Genomic DNA, 20,550 nt, shown 5'->3' with positions numbered 1-20,550 from the left:
TTGTCAGATTACAGACAGGTTTCACACTAACTTATAGAAACCAGCCAGGCTCGAAGTTGAGAAAAAAGGATGGGATTCTTGGCACAATGTTGGCTCAGTGATGTATAGATCTGGTATACAACCGGTGCCCTCTGCTTTCACAGCCTACTCTGCGCTCTTGTGTGTTGAATCTAACAGCTGGCATATATCAGCCTGCATATCCAGAAAGTACTGCATATAGTCCCTTCCCTGGCTCACACACACAATATGGGTGTTTTGACATGGCTCTAGCTAACAAGTTACCCACGCAACTTCTACAGACAGCCCCATATTCAGCACTTCCTTTGTGTCAAACGTCTTTCGCCCTTGAACATAACCACACCTGAGTCCGCCTGGCTCCTGCCCAGATGAACCACAGGCAGAAGGCAGACACGCCTGGATTCCAAATTGCCTGACCAAAGGGGGCAAGTCTGAAAAAACTCTTACGATGCATATCAATTCAGATTTAGCCACTGAGCTGTTATATACAGGAACTTTAGCGCCTAACTGTGATTAATCTCCAGGGCTTGACGCTGTGCTGGGCTCTGCCTGCCTGTGGAGTTAAAGGGGTGCTATAGAGGGAAGGTCCAGTCCACTCACTGGTGCCAGTTCGGCCGTTCCGTTCTTTTGCGTCCCGCTGGGTGTGTTGGGAGGAACGCTCGGCTCCAGGTCACCGTAGCGTGCCATCGGAGGCCAGGCCTTTCCATCACTCTCCATCTGCCGGGATCCACTGTTCACATCCTACACAGGAAAACATGCACACATGGAGCCCAAATTTCTTTTTTAAAAGGTGCGTGCGAAGGAGTTGCAAGCTAACATATTGTTTTGATCTGTCCCTTGTGGACACATGAAACATCTCAATGGCCTAATGGCCTATCACACAGAACACTACTAACACCACCCCACACATGTGCACACATTACCAAATACACATGCGCACACAGACATTTATTCATGTAATGCGCTTGTATAATGTACAAAGAACAGTAAAGAGCATCGTAGAGAAGGCGCAAGTAAGCAATTCTCTCTGGAAGAGATCAGATACACCACGCTCTGGACCCTGTCACAGATTGACTACCTGTCAGGGACCACTTTAAAAGCTACATGCGTGCACGCATGAGTGCGCACGCAAATACATGCAACAAAAACTTTCCGCCAGGCGGCTGGCTGGTGACACTGGGTTACACCTCGCATGGCATGCTCTTTGGTCGACGTTTTTGTCTGCGACCAGAGAGACACAAACACGGGATCGTCTGTCACTGTGCAGGGCGGCATGCACACTGTAGCCCTTCGGTGAACAAAGCTTTTCTCCGAGACGCTGGGCTACGATGCCACCGAGGGGAAAACGGCGCATTGTGCAGGTTGAAAGAGAAGAACAGCGCCTTCCTGCATTATTGAGCACACTCGCAGGTGACCCTGCGTGACATGAGCTCCGCAGGAGGAGATGGGTCACTCTGGGTCACAGATTACTAAGGCACATGCGTCACTGTAATAAAAAAAACACCACACAGTAAAAGGAGCTTTGTCTTGCTTTTATGATATTTGGTTAACCATTCGCTGCTCATTGTGAATACTGGGTATCGCTTTAAATGTCTCGGTGAGAAATGGTGTAAGCACGGACATGTGTCATGTCTACAATTAGCAACTGCATTCGTGCTCTGAAAATGGTCACCGCTACACTCATATGCTCGTTTTCAAGCTGCTTAGGAAAAGATGCCCTATGCACAGTCAGGATTCACACTCACGGGACCGGTGGGTGATTCCGGCAACCCGCTCGACCCTCTGATCGGTCCGTGTCTGTGAAGTACCAAAGGCACCTTGTGGGCGGCCTGCCCCACAGAGCTGTAGGGAAGCGAGTGGGACCTCCGGACGGCGGAGGAGACGGCCTGGGCGAAGCGGGAGGACATGACCGGCAAGTATGGCTTGGGTGCTGTGAAGCTCCGGAGCTTGTCCAGTGAGAGGCCAGCGGGCGGCTGCTCCCTAAGGGGCAGGCTCAGCTGGCGGGGCAGCTGGGAGCGCACCCGCTGCCCGGGTGCTGCGGCCTCTTTCGGGGAGAGAAGCGGCGTGGGTGTCTCCGACTCCTCCTGTTCCAGCTGAGGCGGCGGAGGTGGCGGAAGAGCTGCTTGCTGTGGCCCCTCGGGCTCCTTTTCCTCCTCCCCCCACTGGACGGCTGGCGGTGGAGGGGGAAAGCACTCGTGCGTTTCCCCGGCATAACTCCCTCTCTGCGGGCCGTCGGGGGACTCGATGTGGCCCCCTCCCGCAGCTCCACCGCTGCAGCCATCACTCACGCTCAGGCTGCGCACCGCCGCGGAGTTCACGTAACTCCCAGGTGTTCTTTTGTGCTGCGGCACACGGAAAGAGGCTGGTTTGGGCCTCGTGGCAGGTGGAACTTTCTTCTCTTTGATCTTAGAGCCTGAATTGTCCGATTCCATGGGAGACATCGGCGAGCGGGGAGCCGAGCGTGAGAGCTCGCCCAGTGGCCCTGGCGAGGCACGGCCGTTGCTGGGCTGAGGAGGCGAGGAGGCAGGAGTCTTGGACGCTTCACCCTCAGCGGCGGCGTGACGAGCCTCAGGAGCAAGGGCCGACTCCAGTGTGAGCTCCACCTCGAAAACGCGCAGCTTGTCCAGGGACCTCTGAGGCACGATGGTGTAGGTGGTCATGCCCACTTTGGGGATGTATTCCCGGGTGAGCTCGTTGGACGGCTTGGGCCTGGGCTCGGAGTCAGTAATGTAGTGCAGGTGGCCCGCTTTGGTGGCGGATGGGAGCAGCGAAGACGACTGGCTTTCAGGGGCCGGGGGACCCATGGACGGATGGCTGGTGGGGGCCTGAGCGTGCACAGGTGGGCAGCTCTCAGGGGCGTGGGCGTGCACTAATGGCTGGCCGGTAGGGGCCTGAGGGTGCCCGGACGGGGGGCTCTGAGGGCTGTGAGCTGAGACAGGCTCAGCCAAGGCCGGGCGAGCCGTGGCATTGAAGAGCTCCTCCGTAGACGTGGCCATGTCCCTCTTCGAACCCACAGGCAGAAGCTCTGGCGGCGGGCTGGGGAAAATCTCAGCCGGCTCGCCCCACTCCTCCGTCTGGATCTCTGTGTGCGTGCGCCCCTCGTCAGACGCAGTGGGTTCGGCGCCTGAGGCTGCTCCAGCAGGGCTGGACCTGGGGGGTGCCTGAGGCTCTGCTGCTTGAGGGTGTGTGAGGGCATGCAAAGAGGCAGGATCAGGGGCTGCAATGTCCCGAGGGACCTCTGCTTGGCCGCACCTCGCGGCCCTCAGATCTGTAGACTTTTCTGCAGTCGCGGAGGCTGTTTCAAGCAGCTCCTCGATACCAGCTGCATATGAGCAAAATAGTAAACACAGTCAGGCACTGTCACGCAAGAATATTTTCCTTTTATTTTGCCCTGAAGTGATCTGCCAAATCTCTCCAAATTTCTATCACCATTTTAATTTATTAAACAGACACCTTAAACATTGCACCTCTTCCAGTGTGTGCCTATGAGTTTACATTTCAGTGGTGTACACAACGCACCATCATCTGCTGGCTGCCATGGCGTGTGAGCCTTTGGTTCATCCCCATTCACCTGTGAGTCTGCAGCTAGTCTGTCAGGAATGAAAATCATGTATAGCTTTGCAACCCATCCAGCAAATCTACCAGACTAAAAAAACAAACACGACAACAAAAAACAAGCCTTGCTTTCATCTCTGCAAGAGTGTCGTACTTGCCATCTGTGGTCAGATCTTCCGAGCTTCCCACAGGCACCGCCACGGTCCCCATGTCCAAGTCCTCAGAGGGGGAGGTGGTCCCCACTCTGCCAGAGCCAAGGGAGACGTCAGCGGACAGGTTGATGCTGCTGTTGTCCTCCAGAAGCTCCTGATTGGGGCTGGGACTCTCAGGAGCAGGGCTGGAGCTCATTGGCACCTCGGGTGTCTCAGTGGCTACGGGTGCCTCCTCTTTCTCCTGGATCTCCTCCAGAGTTTGCTGCAAGCCTGCAGCACCACATCAAATATTAGTAATAAGACACCTAAATGTTATGTAATATACATATATACTTGTGTATGTGAGTAAATTGTCAGTTGTTTTGAAGATGCCAGTGTTGAGGTGCAGTGGTGCATTTTACTCCATGCTGACACCATCTTCCCATAACTATTATCGCTTCCCACTAGAACCCACATTCTGCTACATGCTCATATTTTTATCGTTCAGAGTGTCCAACAAAACCAGTGACCGCCTGGACCTTTGCTGTCCCGTTAATCCCATTCATCTGTATAATCGGCTCATTTAACATCCATCATGCGAATGCCCCTGTTTTTGATTTTCCTATTCATGCTTCCTTTAGCCTGAGGTTCCCTGTTCTGGTGCTATGTAGCGCAGGATGCCTTTACCGGTGGAGTCTTGCCTCCTTCTGCAGCTCCTTCATGCTGTTTTCATGCGTCCATTTGTAGACTGTGGCCACTGAGTCCTAAACAACTGCATCGCACTGACTGATACGTAGACTGGCTTACTCCTGAAACTGAGATAAGAGCTCATTTTATGCCATTTTTCCCCCTCTGGGCTCATTTCTGACAATCTATATTGGTTATAAAATTATCCAATTATAAAAGTTTGCCAAGGTCAGTGGACTGGAGCTTCGCCTATTGAGTTCCAGACAATATCTAGATGGTTTTCCATCTGCTCTATTTTCTCTGAAAGCTCGGCGGCCAGTTTAACTGCGGCTTAATAACCAGATCCACATCCTCCCCTTCCACAGCGACTGCGAGAAGCTTACATAATGGGCTGACAGGAGCAGCTTGCTGGGTATTTTCAGTATTAATGCGGCAGCAGAGCAGGTAGGCCGGAGCAGCGCGCTGCACCGCACGCCTCTTCAGACCCAGCGAATCGCTCTTAATTAAGACGTCTTGTTCCCCCCGTGCCCCCCGCTAGCCCTGCGTTCAGGACTTCAAGGGCTGTCGCCGGAGACTCGAGCAGAAGGAACATTCAAAGGGAGAGCTCGTCTCTGCAAAGCACTCTGTGCTCTCTCTGTCTCGCTCTCTCTATGTCTCAGTCTCTCTCCATTTCTCCTCCTCGCTGTGGAGTGTCCTGGATAAAGGTACAGGCGTCCGCAGCCTGGGCTTACGCTCTTCCATCCCTCCCTCCCCCTGTTTTTCTTTCTCGCTTCTGTGCGCCTGTCTTTTTCTATCATTTGCTCCCTGTATATGTCTTAATCCCTTTCTTTGTCCATCTTTCTTTTTTCCACCCCCCCCCCCCCCCCCTCCATTTTTCATTGCGGTCTTCACTCCTCCCAGTCCTCCTCCGTGAAGCTGATTATTGCAGTCAGCAGGGGAGCGGGGCAGGGCTGGAGAAGCAGGCAGTCGGAGATTGGCCCAAATTTCAGGATCGCTTTTTTTTTACTGACACTTTAGAACATACTGTTGACACAGTGAGATATTTCAAACTCTGAGCTGCTTAGAAAAGACGAAAGGTTTATTAAAAATTCAGCGCACACGGGCACACGCGTACACACGCAGATCACGGTACACGTCAGTGAAGATTAGAAAACTCAAGTGAGTATGAGAGACACAGAGAGGAGTGAGACAGAGAGAAAGCGGGTTCCAGCAGCATTTAAAAAGTACACTTAGAAAAAAAAAATCAGATTGAAGGAAGGATCGGAATGATGTCTCATGAGGCGGCTTTGAACACCAGGCAAAGCATGCGTGTAGATCCTAACCCCTGATTAGCGCGCATTTACTCCCTAAAAGCTTCCCCCCCTCCCCCTCACACACTTTTATGGAAAACTTGCTATCACCTCCAAACATCTAAGCAAAACAATGCATGTTTCAAGCACTGTGCTCCATCCCCAGTATTCCACAGACATTCTGAGAAAGAAAACCCGTCATGGTTACAATGAGAGCTCTTGTTAGCTTACCTATATGGATGAGCCACACTTATGTTCACTGAAACAAATTAAAGTGTGATGTTTAAAAGCAGGAAGGCCCGGTGTGACAGTGGAGAAAAGTCTGAAGTAAACTTTAGCTAACAGACCTAATGGGACCTGACCATAAATCATGAATATAACAACAAGATACCACTAATAGTGCTAGTAAATCATTTTTACTAGTAAATCAGTTTTATGGACTAAGACCATTATGGTAGCAAAATTAAATTGCCACTATTGAAGCAAAATGAAATCTAGAATACACACAACAAATGTGTTTTATTTGTCAAACTTTAAGCAAGATAAAAATAAGCAATTGTTTGGTTATATTTGGTGTTTTTTGGTGGTTAGTTACATGAAATGTAACACTTTTGTGAATAGAATATGTCTACACCGCTTATAATCAACACAATATTAAGAGTATGAAATCAATTCCAAATGATTAGAACAGACAGGAAAAGAAAGTAAAAATAAAAAAGAATAGAAGTTAAAACAAATACAGTGAAATCAGGAAGTGGCCCCCATGTGAGGAAGAGAAATGACTTGAGGCCTCAGAGGAGAAGAAAGTAGCAGAGAAGAGAGAACTGTAGCACCAGACTCTCAAGCGCCCCCTCCTGGTCAGTCTGCAAAGTAGAGAGTTCTTAATGAACAAGACAGGAAGTGATAGTGCAGATAGAACTATGGTATGCAATATCTTATTTACCCCCCACCCTACCTTCATCATAAAAGGTCAAAGTCGTAATATACTGCGGTGCCTGTGTTATTCTCCAGTGAGATATTCAGGCATCACTAAAGGCTTCTGCATTCTGGGCTACTCTGGCTAACCTCATGCAGAGTTTTTAATACAGCCAATAAACTCTCAGATCAAATTAAAACTGTGTGTATTTCTTCATCATGAGCTGTTTTAGACCAAAAGAAATGTGTTATAGCTTTGCATATATTAAAAGTTATGCTGTTTGCATATATTAAAAGTTATGCTGTTTCTTGGACCCCTTCTTTTCCTAATCTATATTTTCCCACTCTGCCGGATTATTCATAGCCTTCAATGATATCCAGTTATACCTCTGTACACCCCACCCCACCCCCCCCTTAGATTCACCTCCCAGCACACTAACTGATTGTGCTTCTGCTTTAAACTTAACTTTTAGATACATGATAACGTTCTCATGCTAAAAACTGATAAAACCGAAGAGTCACTGGTCGGTCCTAAATCTTCACTAAATCGGCCAACTCTACCCATCACTTAATTTTGATGGACATATCAAGTCTCTCACTAAGACCGTTTTCTTTCACTTGCATAACACTGCTCTCTCGTTCCTGACCGACAACAATGTGTCGGCTTTGGTTCATACCTCCGTTATGTCTCCAACTGATTGCCCCCCCGACAAGCTCCTTAAAAAAGTTAAAGTATATTCACAACTCTGCAGTCCTATGGGTCCTCAGCCATGCCAAGCATTTTAAATGCTTCCCACTTTCAAAGCCATGCATAACCATGCTTTTTTGAGTTTGTTTTGTGAAGTGACCTTGAGATTGTTAAAAGCACTATATAAATGTAACTTAACAATGTATAAATGTAACTGTCAGATCTGAAGCAACTGGCGTTGTTTCAGTAACATGGAAAAAGGTGTGGAAAGGCTTGACTGTTATTAACATTCAAACAGAAGGAGATCTGCACTACTGCACTGCAGTTCAATTTAGCTTTTTCCATTGACCTCACTAAAGTCTGCCATTGCCAGTTAAAGAGTTAAGCTTCAGTTCAGTCTAAAATGAAATCATAGCAGCACTGAAACCTGTAAAAATATTAGACTAAATTCAGTCATTTCAAATACTGCACATTTTAAGCAAAAGTATGAAAAGTTAACTGCAGTCACTTGTGTTTCAGAGTCCTGTTGAGAAATGCTATAGCTGCAGTATCATTTTCTATAAATCCATTCAAAAGCAATATCCCTATTTGCTCTGTACTTTGCATGTTTCTGCATGCATATGCGTCTGACAGACAAAACAGATTCAAATCATTTGCAAGGAAAAGGTATCTACCTCTCAGCCCCACAACTTTATGGTGATATAAACAAATCAACTCTGAATACTATGAAACTCCAAGTCTGTTGCTATAAAGTACTTTATGTGGAGATAAATGCAGAGCAGATTTTGCAGAAATGCAGGAGTTTGGAATAGAGAAAATATACATGAAGAAGAAATTTAAGTCAAAGTGAAATGCTGCACTTCAACCACTAGGAGGCAAAATGTATATAAAACAGCCTGGCAACCAGCAGTGACGAGCATTTCCGTCACTTTCCCTCTTTGTTGACATGCCGACTAAAGTACAGATGTTCAGCTCTGTCAAGGTGAGCACACTTCAGAACTCCACACAGACCATTAATGGTAAAGCTGGAAAAATGAAATAAAATAAAGTTTTTTGTTTACAGGCCCACTGTGTTCACAGTGACAGGATGTTTATGAGTGGGCCACAGATCCCGAAAGCAGGACACATCTGCAGCTGGGGGAACAGGACTGCTGATGGACCGTTTGGGGCTGTGTGTGTGTGTGTGTGTGAGTACGTGCGTGCGTGCATGCATGTACGTGCACTCACCCGTCCCAGCCTTGTCGTGCAGCACTTCTTCGGCTGCTGCAGCAGGGCAGCTGTGGGTGATGGTGGGGCTGATGGTGGGGCTGATGGGGCTGGTGGGGGGCGGCGGAGCCTTCCTCTTGCTCCTCTTCAAGGAGGAATCGGCTGAAGCGGCGCGACACAGATGCGCTTGGACCTTCACAGAACAGAGCCATTACTAGCAACATATAGATATGGGGACAACATATGCCTATAGGGACATATACCTATACTTACCTATAACAACATATACCGCTAGGGACAAACCCAAACATATTCCCTCAGGAAAATACAGTGAAAACACAGATAAATGCTAAGAACCATTCAATTTTGATATAGATGCATACTGAGTAGTTCAAGTTCAAGTTTGGTTTATTTGTCACATACATAGTCATACACAGTATAATTCGCAGTGAAATGGAGTATGTGACAGATAGTAATATTTGGCAAGATATATGAAGACCAAAGAACAATGTATGTTATATACCTAATGTATATACCTAATGTATGTTATATAACACATTTCAAACTTGTAATGTATGTTATATGATACATGTTAAAATTGTAATAGCCAATGGGAAGGCTAGCTGAAGCCGTACGTACCTGGGTGCCATCAGGCTGAGCTGCTAGTTGGGTGCTGCTGTAGCGATGTCTGTGGTCAGTGGACCCGCACTGCAGCGTCGTGCGAGGGGGTTGGGGAGCACGCTTCTTCTTCAGCATGCTGTTGGAGTCGTACGTGGGAGAGTGCACGCTCAGGGAACTCATGCTGGACGGTCTCGACTTCCTCTGGATCGGAGAAGCCGGTGCGCTCACTGTCAAAGCCTTTAAGAGAGAAGGCAACACAGCCTGACTTTCACAGCCTTGACCGATGCAATAACTAAAGTAAATGCCTATGCAAAGTTTGAAGAGCACCCAAAACAAACATGCACTCTACCAGCCATGAACTCGATGGCAAACAAATTAGCTGTGTAAAGTGTAAATGGCTTTCAAAATGCTACTGGTCTCCTAATGTTTCAGAGCCAATAGTGAGGACCTGATTAAGAATATTTTATATTGATAGCCTCAGTGCTGCCGAGCCTAGAGTTCTGGTTGCTGAGTGCAGCTGATCAGGCCAGTGTTTTATAAAATATCATAAATGAGGTGAGTGAAAGCAGCACCCACCTGATCGGGTTTCTTCTTACTTCCTCTTTTAAACAGGCTAAACAGTCCTTTGTTTTCTTTTTCTTTCTGAAGTTTGTCCTTGCCAAGTTGAATTATATCTGTTAGGCAATATCACAAATTCTAATGTCTTGGCTTGAATTTTCACTTGAACTGCACAGTAAAAATGTTTAACAGAGCGAAAATGGGAAAAAGTTGATTGAAAATGAAATGACACCAGTACAAACATTACAACTGTGTGAGATAGTGATTGACACCTGAGCGTGTTGGTGATGACGGCAGGCCTGCTGGACTGATAACTGTTAGGAGATCAACGAGATCATAGAGTTAAGAAAATGCCATACAGTAGAGGAAACAACGTGGTGGGAGGACAGAAACCTCAGCAACAGCTGATGGCATTTCTAACTGGGTTTTTTTGGTGTGGGTCCTACCCCTCATGTCTCTGGCGTACACCTCCCGGAGTCCAAGGTCGTTGAGGGAGTTGTCCAGGTCCAGCGGCTCCTCGGCACGTACATTGCGCACCAGCACGGTGCTCTGCGTCTCGAACTCGCATTTCTCGCAGATGGCCGGCAGCAGCTCGCGCAGGGCCACGCGAGGGTTCACCCGCAAAATTGTCTTTTGGGTCTTCTTATAGTTTATTACCAGGCGCACCGTAGCCTTAAGGAAGGGGGGAGGAGCATGACCAGGAGAAGGTGATCAGAGCCAACGGGCATTGTCATTAAAGTTGTTGACACATGAGAATCGAAATAACAGACGTCTTGTTTACAGAAAGGGCTGTGTGCAAGTGGAAAAAAGAAAAATTTTCAATAGCAAGAAAAAAATATATATATTCAAGAGAAAATTAGGGTCACAAGCATTTACCTCGGGCATCTGCGGGCCAGTCTTCCGGTTCTTGTCCTCCATGCCTTTGGGCTTCAGCACGACCTTCTCAGCTTCCAGAGCTCCGATGAGGGCATTGGGCTTGAACTTAATGTGGTTTCTGTTGGCAGACACCAGCTCCATGGTGTGGCTCGATGGGTTCAGATGGTACTTCGCACACAGCATGACCAGCAGGTCCATCATGGGCTTACTGAATAAAACACAGAGCGATATACACGTTCACTGGATACCCCTAAGGAAATCCTCCGCCTGCTCTCAGATACTTCTACCTACTACGCGCATGGTATAATAACTTTCAAGCAAAAAATTACTTTCATACACACATACATACATACATAAAGACCAAGGTAAAGACCAAAACTGTCCAAGCACTGGAATTCTCTTGAGGGGAACTTTAAAGTATCTGCAGTATTCACCTTGCAGTGTAGTGGATTCATTTGCTGGTGGAAAATGAGCAAATACTATGAACCTCCTGGGTTCTAACCAAACCACAATATGATCTATTTATGATGATTAACAAACCTGACAACTTTTGAGCAAAATTTCTTATATATCCAATGACTCCAATGAAAAGGGTACTTTTTTTCAACAAATCACTGGATATGAAACAACCAAAAAAAGTCATCAAGTTGTAAATGCTTGGATTCCATGTTATACAGACCCTCAGTCATAACATTCACACAATAATGTAAAATTCTTCAATGCCAGTGTCAGTATAATCAGAAAATGGTATTCTTATTTTCACACACAGAACATGAGGGAATGCTATGTATACGACCTAACGCTTCTGTCATTCTAGGATAGCGGGTGTGGAAAATCCTTTAGTGACAGAATGAGCAGCGCGGCACATTCCAACTGCTTGTGGAATGTCAGGATCGACGAGGCCTTTGAAAATCCACTGGCAACAGTTTAATCCTGATTAGTGGAACGCTGGAGAACTCCATTAGCAAATTCAGCAGAGGAACCTGATTCCTAATCCCTTTATATTAAACTTGGTTTCACTTCTAGCATGAAAGGGCACGGAGGTCCCTAGTTTATTTGGCTTTTAAAAGACCTTTTAAAGTATATTTCTTAAATCCTCCACTCAATTAAGGCGTCTGGAATGCTCTGTCCTTCCTGTGCCCTGCCCATGCAGCTCCTAGTCTGTGCTCGTAGTGCATGGCAGCACCAGGGGGTGACCAGGGCTTAGACTGTGCAGTGCTGCTGGTGGTATGACATTCAGAGACTCCTAAATCGCAGCTCTAAAGGCCCCCATCTGTACGGAATTGCTGACAACTGAATCCATGACCATGCTATAGCGTAATAACTATAACTATGTCATCGGTGACCCAACTCCGATTACCCCTGCAGAGCAGACAAAAGACGTCAGCCGATTCCCAGACGGATGGGAATCGTTTTTCATTCTCCGCGCACCACCTCACTGCATTCCGCAGCACCGCCCATCTGACTCGATTTCAGCGACTTCGAACCTGACGCAACCTGTCCTAATGAAATCACTCATGAAATCACTCATGAAATCACTCATGCCACAGCATCCATGCACATCCTCCAAGGCAAAGGCAGGTCAGGTCCTATCGGTCCACCTGGGAGTAGTATGCTGTTTATTACTCAGAGAGGTTGCGGTAAGGCCCACCTGTCACGAGCCACGAAAGAAGAGTTGCACATCTTAATTAAGCACACCCTCACTGGTTCTTCGAGTATCTTCACAGCTACCTTAATGCCTCAGTCATCACCCTCTGTGACTAACAAGCTAATTTATGGCAGTGCAACAGTGAACAGGTTTCTGAGAACCATTCTGCAAGCCCTCCATTGCACAACATTTATCATGATCTGTTACTGCACTCGGTTCTGGAAGAACCGTAGTGCTATTTTGGCAGATCCTCATTAGCATTCTTAAGCATTTGGATTTCATCATACTGTGTTTGAAACAGAGCAGCGGTTGCTAAGGAGCATTGTGATGCACATACTTTTGTAGACTGCAGTGACACACACACACACACACATGCACACACACAGCAGGGTACTGTAGCTTGTTGGGCCCTCTGTCTCCTGCAGAGAGACCTTAGCAGTCCAGGAGCTCTGCCACAAAGACTCTAGTAAAGGAGGCCAAAAAAGAGCCGCGGATGTGTCCGATGTCGAGCAGCCACACGGCCCAGCTCCACCCGGCCCCTTCCAGAAGCCACGTGCCCCACTCTTCTTGCCGGACGAAATCCGGGCTCGGCCCATCGCACACTTCGTCTCGGCAAGGACGTGAGCTCCACATCACCCGTCTCACCTGCCATGCACCTGCGTGGTCTTCTCCACCCCCTCGGGCAGCACCACCGTCAGAAGCAGCTCCTGCTCCAGCAGGCTCTCCTTGGGCTCCATAGCGGTGCGTGGAGGCTTTGGGATGCTTGTAGACGAGGCCGGACCATGCGGCGCCGGCGGGGGAGGGGGAGCCTTACTTTTATAGGACCTCCTGTAAAAAGACAGAACCATGGGGGCAAAAAGTCACTACAGGCAGTGGAGAACCCAGAGACACAGATTACTGAGATAATCACACCCTGCCTGAGCAGTTCTTGTGTTTACACTAGCAACAGTGATTAATCATATTTAACTTATGACATAATATGTTGTGGTTCAACAGAAAACTGGACTCAGCTAAAGCTCCCTTTCTAGCAAATGACTTATTCATGAAGGAATGATTACTTGGGCCACATATCTAAACTGTCATTCGGAGTAGTGTAGATGCAGTGCTCTTCTGCTGCTGATTTAAGCTAACTGATTTAAGAACAACTTCTCAACCTCAGCCCACTGAAACACATCGAGCCGACCATTCCAATGAATCGAGTGCTGCCCTGAACTGAACTGCATGGTGCTTTATTTTGGTAAACATCTTGCACGCACCCAAATTAGCTCGAAGCGCACGAAGGTCACGCAGATGCAGGATACGCCCGCAGGTCCACACGCAGTGTAAACAGCATGGTTTTTTTACCACACCGCGCAAGTTCCTCTTCTGGGAACGCGGCGAGTCGCACTACGACATACTGACCGCACATGGCATAGCTGAGATCTGATTCAAGTCTCAGCGTCTTGGGGTGTTGTTGGACGATTCCAACATTTACTTGATTTCCATCGGAAATTGCAATCGATATTTTGCCTGGGCTGAACTTCTAATTTTAAAGGTACAACATACCGAACGTAACATAGGAGTGCACTTCCTGTGTCATGACAAGCCATGTAGTCAGCCTTGTGACTGGCAGCAGGCCTGTAATATAATATTGCCATGCCCACATATTGTGTTTATCTTGGTATGTACATATCTATAAGAAACAAATCTAAAACTTATCTTGGGAAGCTAGTAACCTATCTCCATGGATCTTTACAGTAACTGAAGCGGCGCTATTTCCATTGTCATGAAAGGCATCCTAATCCGACCAAACTGCATGAAACGGGCTGAAAGCGATCCTTTAATTCGCAGTCAGAGGGAGCGGCTCTTAAACGAGCGCGTTTGAGTCCACTTTACACACAAGTCACACTGGAATGAAGTGATTTATTCAGTCGGATGAAGGCGGGGGATGAAAGGACGAAGGATGAGATGCATGCTGATCCTTTTAAGCGCATCTGGTGCAGAGGGTGGGTCATCATGCCAGTATTGTGTGTAATTCGAAATGATTTACAGAGTTAACGCAACACAGCTTGAAACCACGTTAGGTTCCCACTCTGTTACATCACGCCGTGAAAAGCACGCTCGGTGCTACGGAAATGTCTGGGTGAGGGGTTACTATATCAAACTATACTGAGCCATGAGGACCAGAGAAGTTTGGTCCAAATGTAATCCAAACACAAAAGTCCTGCTGATAAAGGGGGAGACAAGGGAAACATATGATAACAGGCCAATCATAGAAAGGGTCTGGGCCTATAATAGAGGATTCTGGGGCATGTAGTTGGACCAAAAGAGAGAGAGTAAAAGGCTTTACTAATCAGCACAAGCAGCACAAATAGATGATACAAGATACATAGGAGTGTTACTTACTGAAATTGAACACCTCAGCCCAACATCCACTTCACTACACCACACTGTTTTGCACTAATTATATGATTCTGATGTCACTTACTTGATTCTCTGAGGAGGCTTAGAAAAAATCCATCCCTAAGGACGTAATCTGCTCCCGTTCGGGTCAGAATGCCCTAAAAACACGTATGTTTGGATAGCACACTATCTCTGACTTGTCTACAGCCGTGAAAGGGGCAAGCCGAAGAAAAAAGCATCGCCTGTTTTTGTAAGAGTAAGTCAGCAGACCCGCAGGCGCCCTTTGACCTTTGAAAGAGCAAAGATCTGAAACAGCAGCCTTTGCATCAGAGCACTCCGGCAACTCACAAGAGTCTTACATCTGCTTCACTTCCATGGATCCATTTTCAGCAGCCCCGTATACAAAACCACAAAACTAAACCTGATTAATAACCGGCTGAGTACGTTTGGTGTTTAGCATGTTCACAAATGTGTTTGTTTTGTCAGATTTACCCAACACTGCTGCAAATGTGCTTGAATGAAGTCTGGATCACACCTGCCTGAGAGCTAATTTAGTCTGTGGGGGGGTTTTACCGATTACAGTGGTTGAATTTGGGGTCCACAAAATAAATAAATAAATAAATAAAATATTTTAAAAATTGAGTAAAACCCACAAAATACAGGAAATTCCCCTGATTATCCTCCACCCTTATCAGCTCAGGTATGGATGTCACCACACTCTGATGAGAGTGTGAGAGGCTTTAAAGTAAAGCCTCTCTTGTGTGGGGCAGTCTCTCACTGGCTGAACACAAGCACACGTAGGCAGACATACTCAAACAGAGACCCACACAGAAAAGGTGTAAAGTCCACATTTCAAGGTTCCACAAATCCTTATGCTTGTTCCGACCAAAAACATCCAGCAGTGTTTTGTCAGTGTGCATGTGCCTCAATTTCATTTCTCATATAATTACTGCCCTTTCGACTATTAAAAGCAATGAATGAATGAAATTAAAAAAACAGAACCTGAGACAGAACCTTGTGCATAAGAAGGAGAAGCTATAGACCCATAAAAAGCGATCCATGCTTTGGATAATGAATATTTACTTCTGAATAAGGTCTCGAAATGACATGGGAGCGTCCCTTGGCTGGTTGGTGGCGAGGGCAGTCTGTTTGGTGAGGAGCCATGTTTACCCCTCTGGCTCTAATATTCAGACAGGCATGGAAACAGCGCACACGTGACGGTGGGGGGTTGGAGGGCTCACAGAGGGCCCTGTGCACACAGTGGCACTGTGCTTTTCAACAGCCGACATGTTCCATCCTGACCGGCTCGAGGTCTCCTCCCCCCAGTGAGTGTACACAGAGGCCCGATCATGCCACACTCATTCAGAAAGGACACACCTAATTTCACAGCAACCACCGATTTTCAAAGAATGACAAAACCAAAGGATGCATCAGAAATGAATGTGATAGAAACATGAAAAGGTTGCAATGACAACTGGAGATGAATATCACCCTCCTCCTGGTCAGAGCGGCATAGGTTTCATTTCAACTTGGGCTGGGGGCAGTCACCACTCACATCACTCAACCTAAGACATTATATGGGTAGCGTATAATGAGCAGGAATTACTGCAGGGACCATGTCTCCCCACCCCCCCTCAAAACTACACCTATGATCAGAGCGCTAATTGTTACCACCAACACCTCCCAGGGGGTTAACAGCATTAAGAACATCCACCAGCACCATCCTGGCACATGGCTTGCTGCCAGAGAGGCACATGGGAACATATGCGAGGCGGGCACAGCACCTGCTTTGTGTGGAGAACACCTGGTGCTGTAATAATCGCGTGGCACAGCTGCACATGGTTCGCATGCCCTTAAACATGGCACCCCGAGCAGGCAGGCAGGCAGTTGTAAAGACCATGCGGACATGCTCCTCACACTAGAGCTCATCCTAAAGTTCAGATCCTCCCACAGCCTCATTAAAGTCAGGGGCTAAACAGATACTGTGAGAACGAAACACATTAGACTGGTTCTTCCCAACTCCATTCAGAGAGAGAATGGGACTCAACAAAACACAGGTATCTAATCCCATTTTTAGCTGGAATACCATCTGAGCATTCTTTACTGATCCATTTCGTATACACAGGAGAGATCAGAAGAACAAAGACATTATTTAGAAGAGGGAAAGAGGCCATCGAATACATTACTAGAATGAATAAGGAATTAAAAGGCTCGGAACTGAGTTTGCATTTGAAAAAGAGCCTCTAGTAAAACAATAATACAACTTTGCATACTGTTATGTAGTTATGTTCCTGCATAAATTTGAAGACTCTTAGTTTAAAGATTATAAGACTTTGCCTGTGAAAAGTCTGTAAAATAAACACAGTATCGAACCTCCATTGTTATCCTCTTTATTGGTGTTAGTGAAACAAAGTCAAGAAAAACATGAGCACAGCATATCAAACCACCTGTATCGCACCTCAACTCACAATGTGCAAGGCTGAACTACTGAGAAGTACGAATGCTTCATTTCTGAGAAGTGGGGGTAGGTTCAGATTTCAAATGCTGCCCAGTGATTTACTTCCAGGCCTCGTCACATGCGTGACGGGGCAGAATTGGCTGTTGTCTGTCTGCCTGTCTGTCTGTCTAGACCTTTTACACAGTCTGTCTTAAAAGATGTAAGTCACATGTACTTCATTCATTTCCAGTAACATTTTACCAAATCCAAACCTCACTGTGGAACAAGTCTCAGGGCTGATGGATCTCCTGTTGAGTGCATATCCTTGCCTGTACACCACTACAGAGATCTCTGGCTTAGTCTACTCCTACTGCGTTTGGAACAGCAGAAGGCTCTGCTGGTCACCCATGAAAGGCTGGAACTTCACATAAAGACTATCATGTTTCCATTCATCTCAAATCATTGCTTACACTTCCATTCAGCAGGAAAGGGGAACGCCTGCCTGCCTTACCTTAGCAGGTTAAATAAATTCGACTGCTGGTGACATGAAGCATGTATCAAATGAGCCAGGAATGACCCGATGGCATTAGCTGATTCTAACAGTCCAACATGCCCATTTCCCAGACCATTATTAAAGTGTGTGGGACTCGAGGGAGGCAGAGTGGCTCCGGGAGCCTGATTGATGTTTTCACTACTTACTCAGCGAATACAACGTGGCTTCTTAACCTTTAGGTAAACACGTATTAAAGACACAACCGAGATCAAGCAGCCAAGGCACAATAACAAGTGATCTCTGAGGTCACATGTATCAGCAAATACCGCAAGGTGCCAGAGAGAAATGAGCCACAGGGATTGTGGAGATTCCACACATTCCCGTCCTCGTTATTGCAGCTGGTACCGCAGATTTTGCAAAAACAACGGTTATGGAATGCTTTCATGGAATTCCATTACAACAAGGCAAAAGGAAATCAGTGAAAATAGGAATAATTATGATGTTAAAAAAAAATGCCTGCAGCTGGCCAGAACGATGCGGGGTGAAAAAGGGGAGCGAGGTCACCGCCGGCTTGCGGCTCAACTCCGGCTGTGACTGTATGTGTGGGCTAAAGGTTGTAAGGAGGTTGGTAGAGGCAGTGGATCTGGAGAGCAGCCAGTCGGTCCTCTGCTCTACTGGGGAAAGGTAGGCTTATGCTCGCAGCTCAGAACAACATGCCAAGACGCTTCCTACCGGACTACACCCAGCATATTTTAGAAACATCTTAACAATGCATGCCTCTGTATGAAAAATGAAACTACAGAATTCCCTTACATCTGATGGGAATGCAATAAAAGTGGATCTTGATGACTTATCATAAACTTCAAACAGATTTCACAGAAAATTACTTGTACAATGACGTCACAGCCATAACAGTAAACAGAATAGTGGTGGGAATAACAGTCTGTAAGCAAACGTAACAGAAGCAAAGTGAAGGCAGCAACATAGTCTGGATAGCACGTAGAGCCTTGACAGTTCAAAAACACACAAAAACGCACACCCACATATACCTCTTCCTCCTCACTCACTCAGGTATGTAAATTGCTATCATCTCTGTATTACCAGCCCAACAAATAGAAAATAGAAATGTTTTCACCTGATCCACATTTTTTTCACCCAGTGCTTTCCCCCTTACCTCGTGAACCTCCCGTTTATGCTCCTTTGTTCAGAAAGCAGCTGTGGCCTACGGATCAAGAGAGCGGGTCACACAAAGTCAGCTCCACAATGCCTGCGCACAACAGGACTACCTTAAAGCCACGCCCGATAGCCTGTGACGTCAGAGAGCTTGGCTTCACACACCTCTCTCCCTGCAGCCAGCTGTCACAGAAAATCCCTCAACTGCCGAAGAGCCACGCGTGTGTGGCAGTGGGTGTGTAAGACTGGACATTCCTGGCAGTACACCCTCAGCCAATGGTAAGCAGACAAGTAATCAGCATATGCTGTGCAGAGGGCTCCAGGCAAGTGTCTCAGCTGACGAGCGAGAGTGAAGCAAGCCTCCGAGCATTAACCCACTTATCTATGTCTACAACCCTGACTGCAACCCTTATCTCTGACTACAGGGCTTAAATTCAATCATGTGACAAAGAGGAGACTTTGCATAGCCTCTGGTTTTGTAAAACAGAGGTTGACTAATAGGCTTGTGATGTCAAAGGTAACACATAACTAAGCTTTGTCTCCGAAACACATTCATCTACGCACAACTACCGATAAAGATAATTCACTCAATGTTGATGGCTTACTCTGTGAAAGTAACATGTGAATTGATATGTTAACAGGACTCCAAAGACAGAAAAGAAGGACGAAATAAAAAGTCGGTATAATTGGTCATCAGTCTCTAAATGCAGAGTAATCAAAGTCCGTGACTAAAACCCACGTTATTTTGCAGGTTTGCCCCAGATTATCAGCATTACACATACCGCGCTTTGCTATCTGGCACCACATCCTTTCAGCAACATGCCACTGCACACTTTGATCAACTAATGAGCCTGAGATTTTGTTTTGTTTCCGGACCAATTCCAAAGCCCAGACCGAGGCTCTGGCAGGCTTAGAAGATCCCTGGGCGAGAGTTCAGAGTGTCGGGTCTGTGATGTGCTGGTGGCCACAGGCTTACTCCCGGATGGCTTGGGGAAAGAGAGGCTTGGCTTGAGCCTTCTCCAGACCATCAGGCCCACAGACAGATGGCTCGCTGCTGTGTTGTGCGTTTAAAACCATCGTGCAAGAGAAACTGTGGCACAATGTAAACAGTCACTGTATCTCCCATGTGCAGTCGGCCACTAAAGATGTTTTGTTCTTGTGGTGGACTGTATTGTGAAATTGTATATCATTGCATTTCGGCCAAATGAGCTAATGCGTAAGTTCAAATCCTTCTGGAACACCTGCTCTCCCTTTCTCCATCGTTTTAGAATGGATTTGGGAATGAAAGGTACAATTAGCGGTCCCATCAGTCGGACTAAAGGAAGAAAGCTCATTAAAATGCACAGTCTACAACCCCATTAGGACTCACTTATGTACAGCCTCTGTCAAGGGAATTTGAGTACGGGTGCTTTTTTAAGATTCCAAAGCAGCTCTAAGCACATGTTTTTCTTGTCTCTTAAAGACTGCAAAGACAGCAGCTTCCATTTGCCTGCTCCCAGTAGATCCTAAACTGGTCATTATTTATCCAGAAACTGAATTTGGTCAAATTTCCCTGGGAGACTTGTGTTATTACAGTTTAAGTAGGTCAACAGGAATACCTAAATGATTTTATTTCTGTTTTAGCTCTAAAAATGATCCTGGCTGTGTCTGCATTGAGAAGAAGGAGGTGGTAATACCTCCCACTAAAATAATCAATTAAGAAAATGAGGGGAAAGGGAGAGGCCCTAAAAAATTCCATCCTTATCCTTTAAGAGGAGATTACATTCTGAGATAGTCATGCATTGCTCGCATGTTCAAACATGACCCATAATCCCACTGGAGTGCACATGAAAAATAGCTCCCCCACTAGTTAACAAACTTTACACAGAGAGCT

At 46.6% G+C, this 20,550-nt stretch overlaps 1 protein-coding gene across 9 annotated transcripts in view; it reads right to left on the bottom strand.

The window, feature by feature from the left end:
* cobll1b (cordon-bleu WH2 repeat protein-like 1b) overlaps positions 1-20,550 on the bottom strand; it is a 32,855-nt gene that overhangs the window by 4,878 nt on the left and 7,427 nt on the right. For 6 of the 9 annotated variants that reach the window (XM_081713566.1, XM_035523534.2, XM_081713568.1 and 3 more), the window contains 11 exons: positions 12,838-13,020; positions 10,545-10,752; positions 10,115-10,340; positions 9,941-9,982; positions 9,687-9,784; positions 9,129-9,347; positions 8,511-8,682; positions 3,728-3,995; positions 3,538-3,608; positions 1,764-3,340; positions 619-759 (listed from right to left, as the gene is read on the bottom strand). In XM_081713566.1, coding sequence (XP_081569692.1) covers positions 619-759; positions 1,764-3,340; positions 3,538-3,608; positions 3,728-3,995; positions 8,511-8,682; positions 9,129-9,347; positions 9,687-9,784; positions 9,941-9,982; positions 10,115-10,340; positions 10,545-10,752; positions 12,838-13,020 — 3,205 coding nt within the window. Of the gene's footprint in view, positions 1-618; positions 760-1,763; positions 3,341-3,537; positions 3,609-3,727; positions 3,996-8,510; positions 8,683-9,128; positions 9,348-9,686; positions 9,785-9,940; positions 9,983-10,114; positions 10,341-10,544; positions 10,753-12,837; positions 13,021-18,639; positions 18,771-18,790; positions 19,036-20,550 lie in introns of those variants that run through there. The other 3 variants (XM_081713570.1, XM_081713571.1, XM_081713569.1) reach the window with 3 other exon arrangements.

Source organism: Electrophorus electricus, chromosome 4 (assembly GCF_041902795.1).
Source record: "Electrophorus electricus isolate QZ-2024a chromosome 4, ASM4190279v1, whole genome shotgun sequence".
Lineage (NCBI taxonomy): Eukaryota > Metazoa > Chordata > Actinopteri > Gymnotiformes > Gymnotidae > Electrophorus > Electrophorus electricus.
This window is presented reverse-complemented; position numbering and strand designations above follow the sequence as displayed.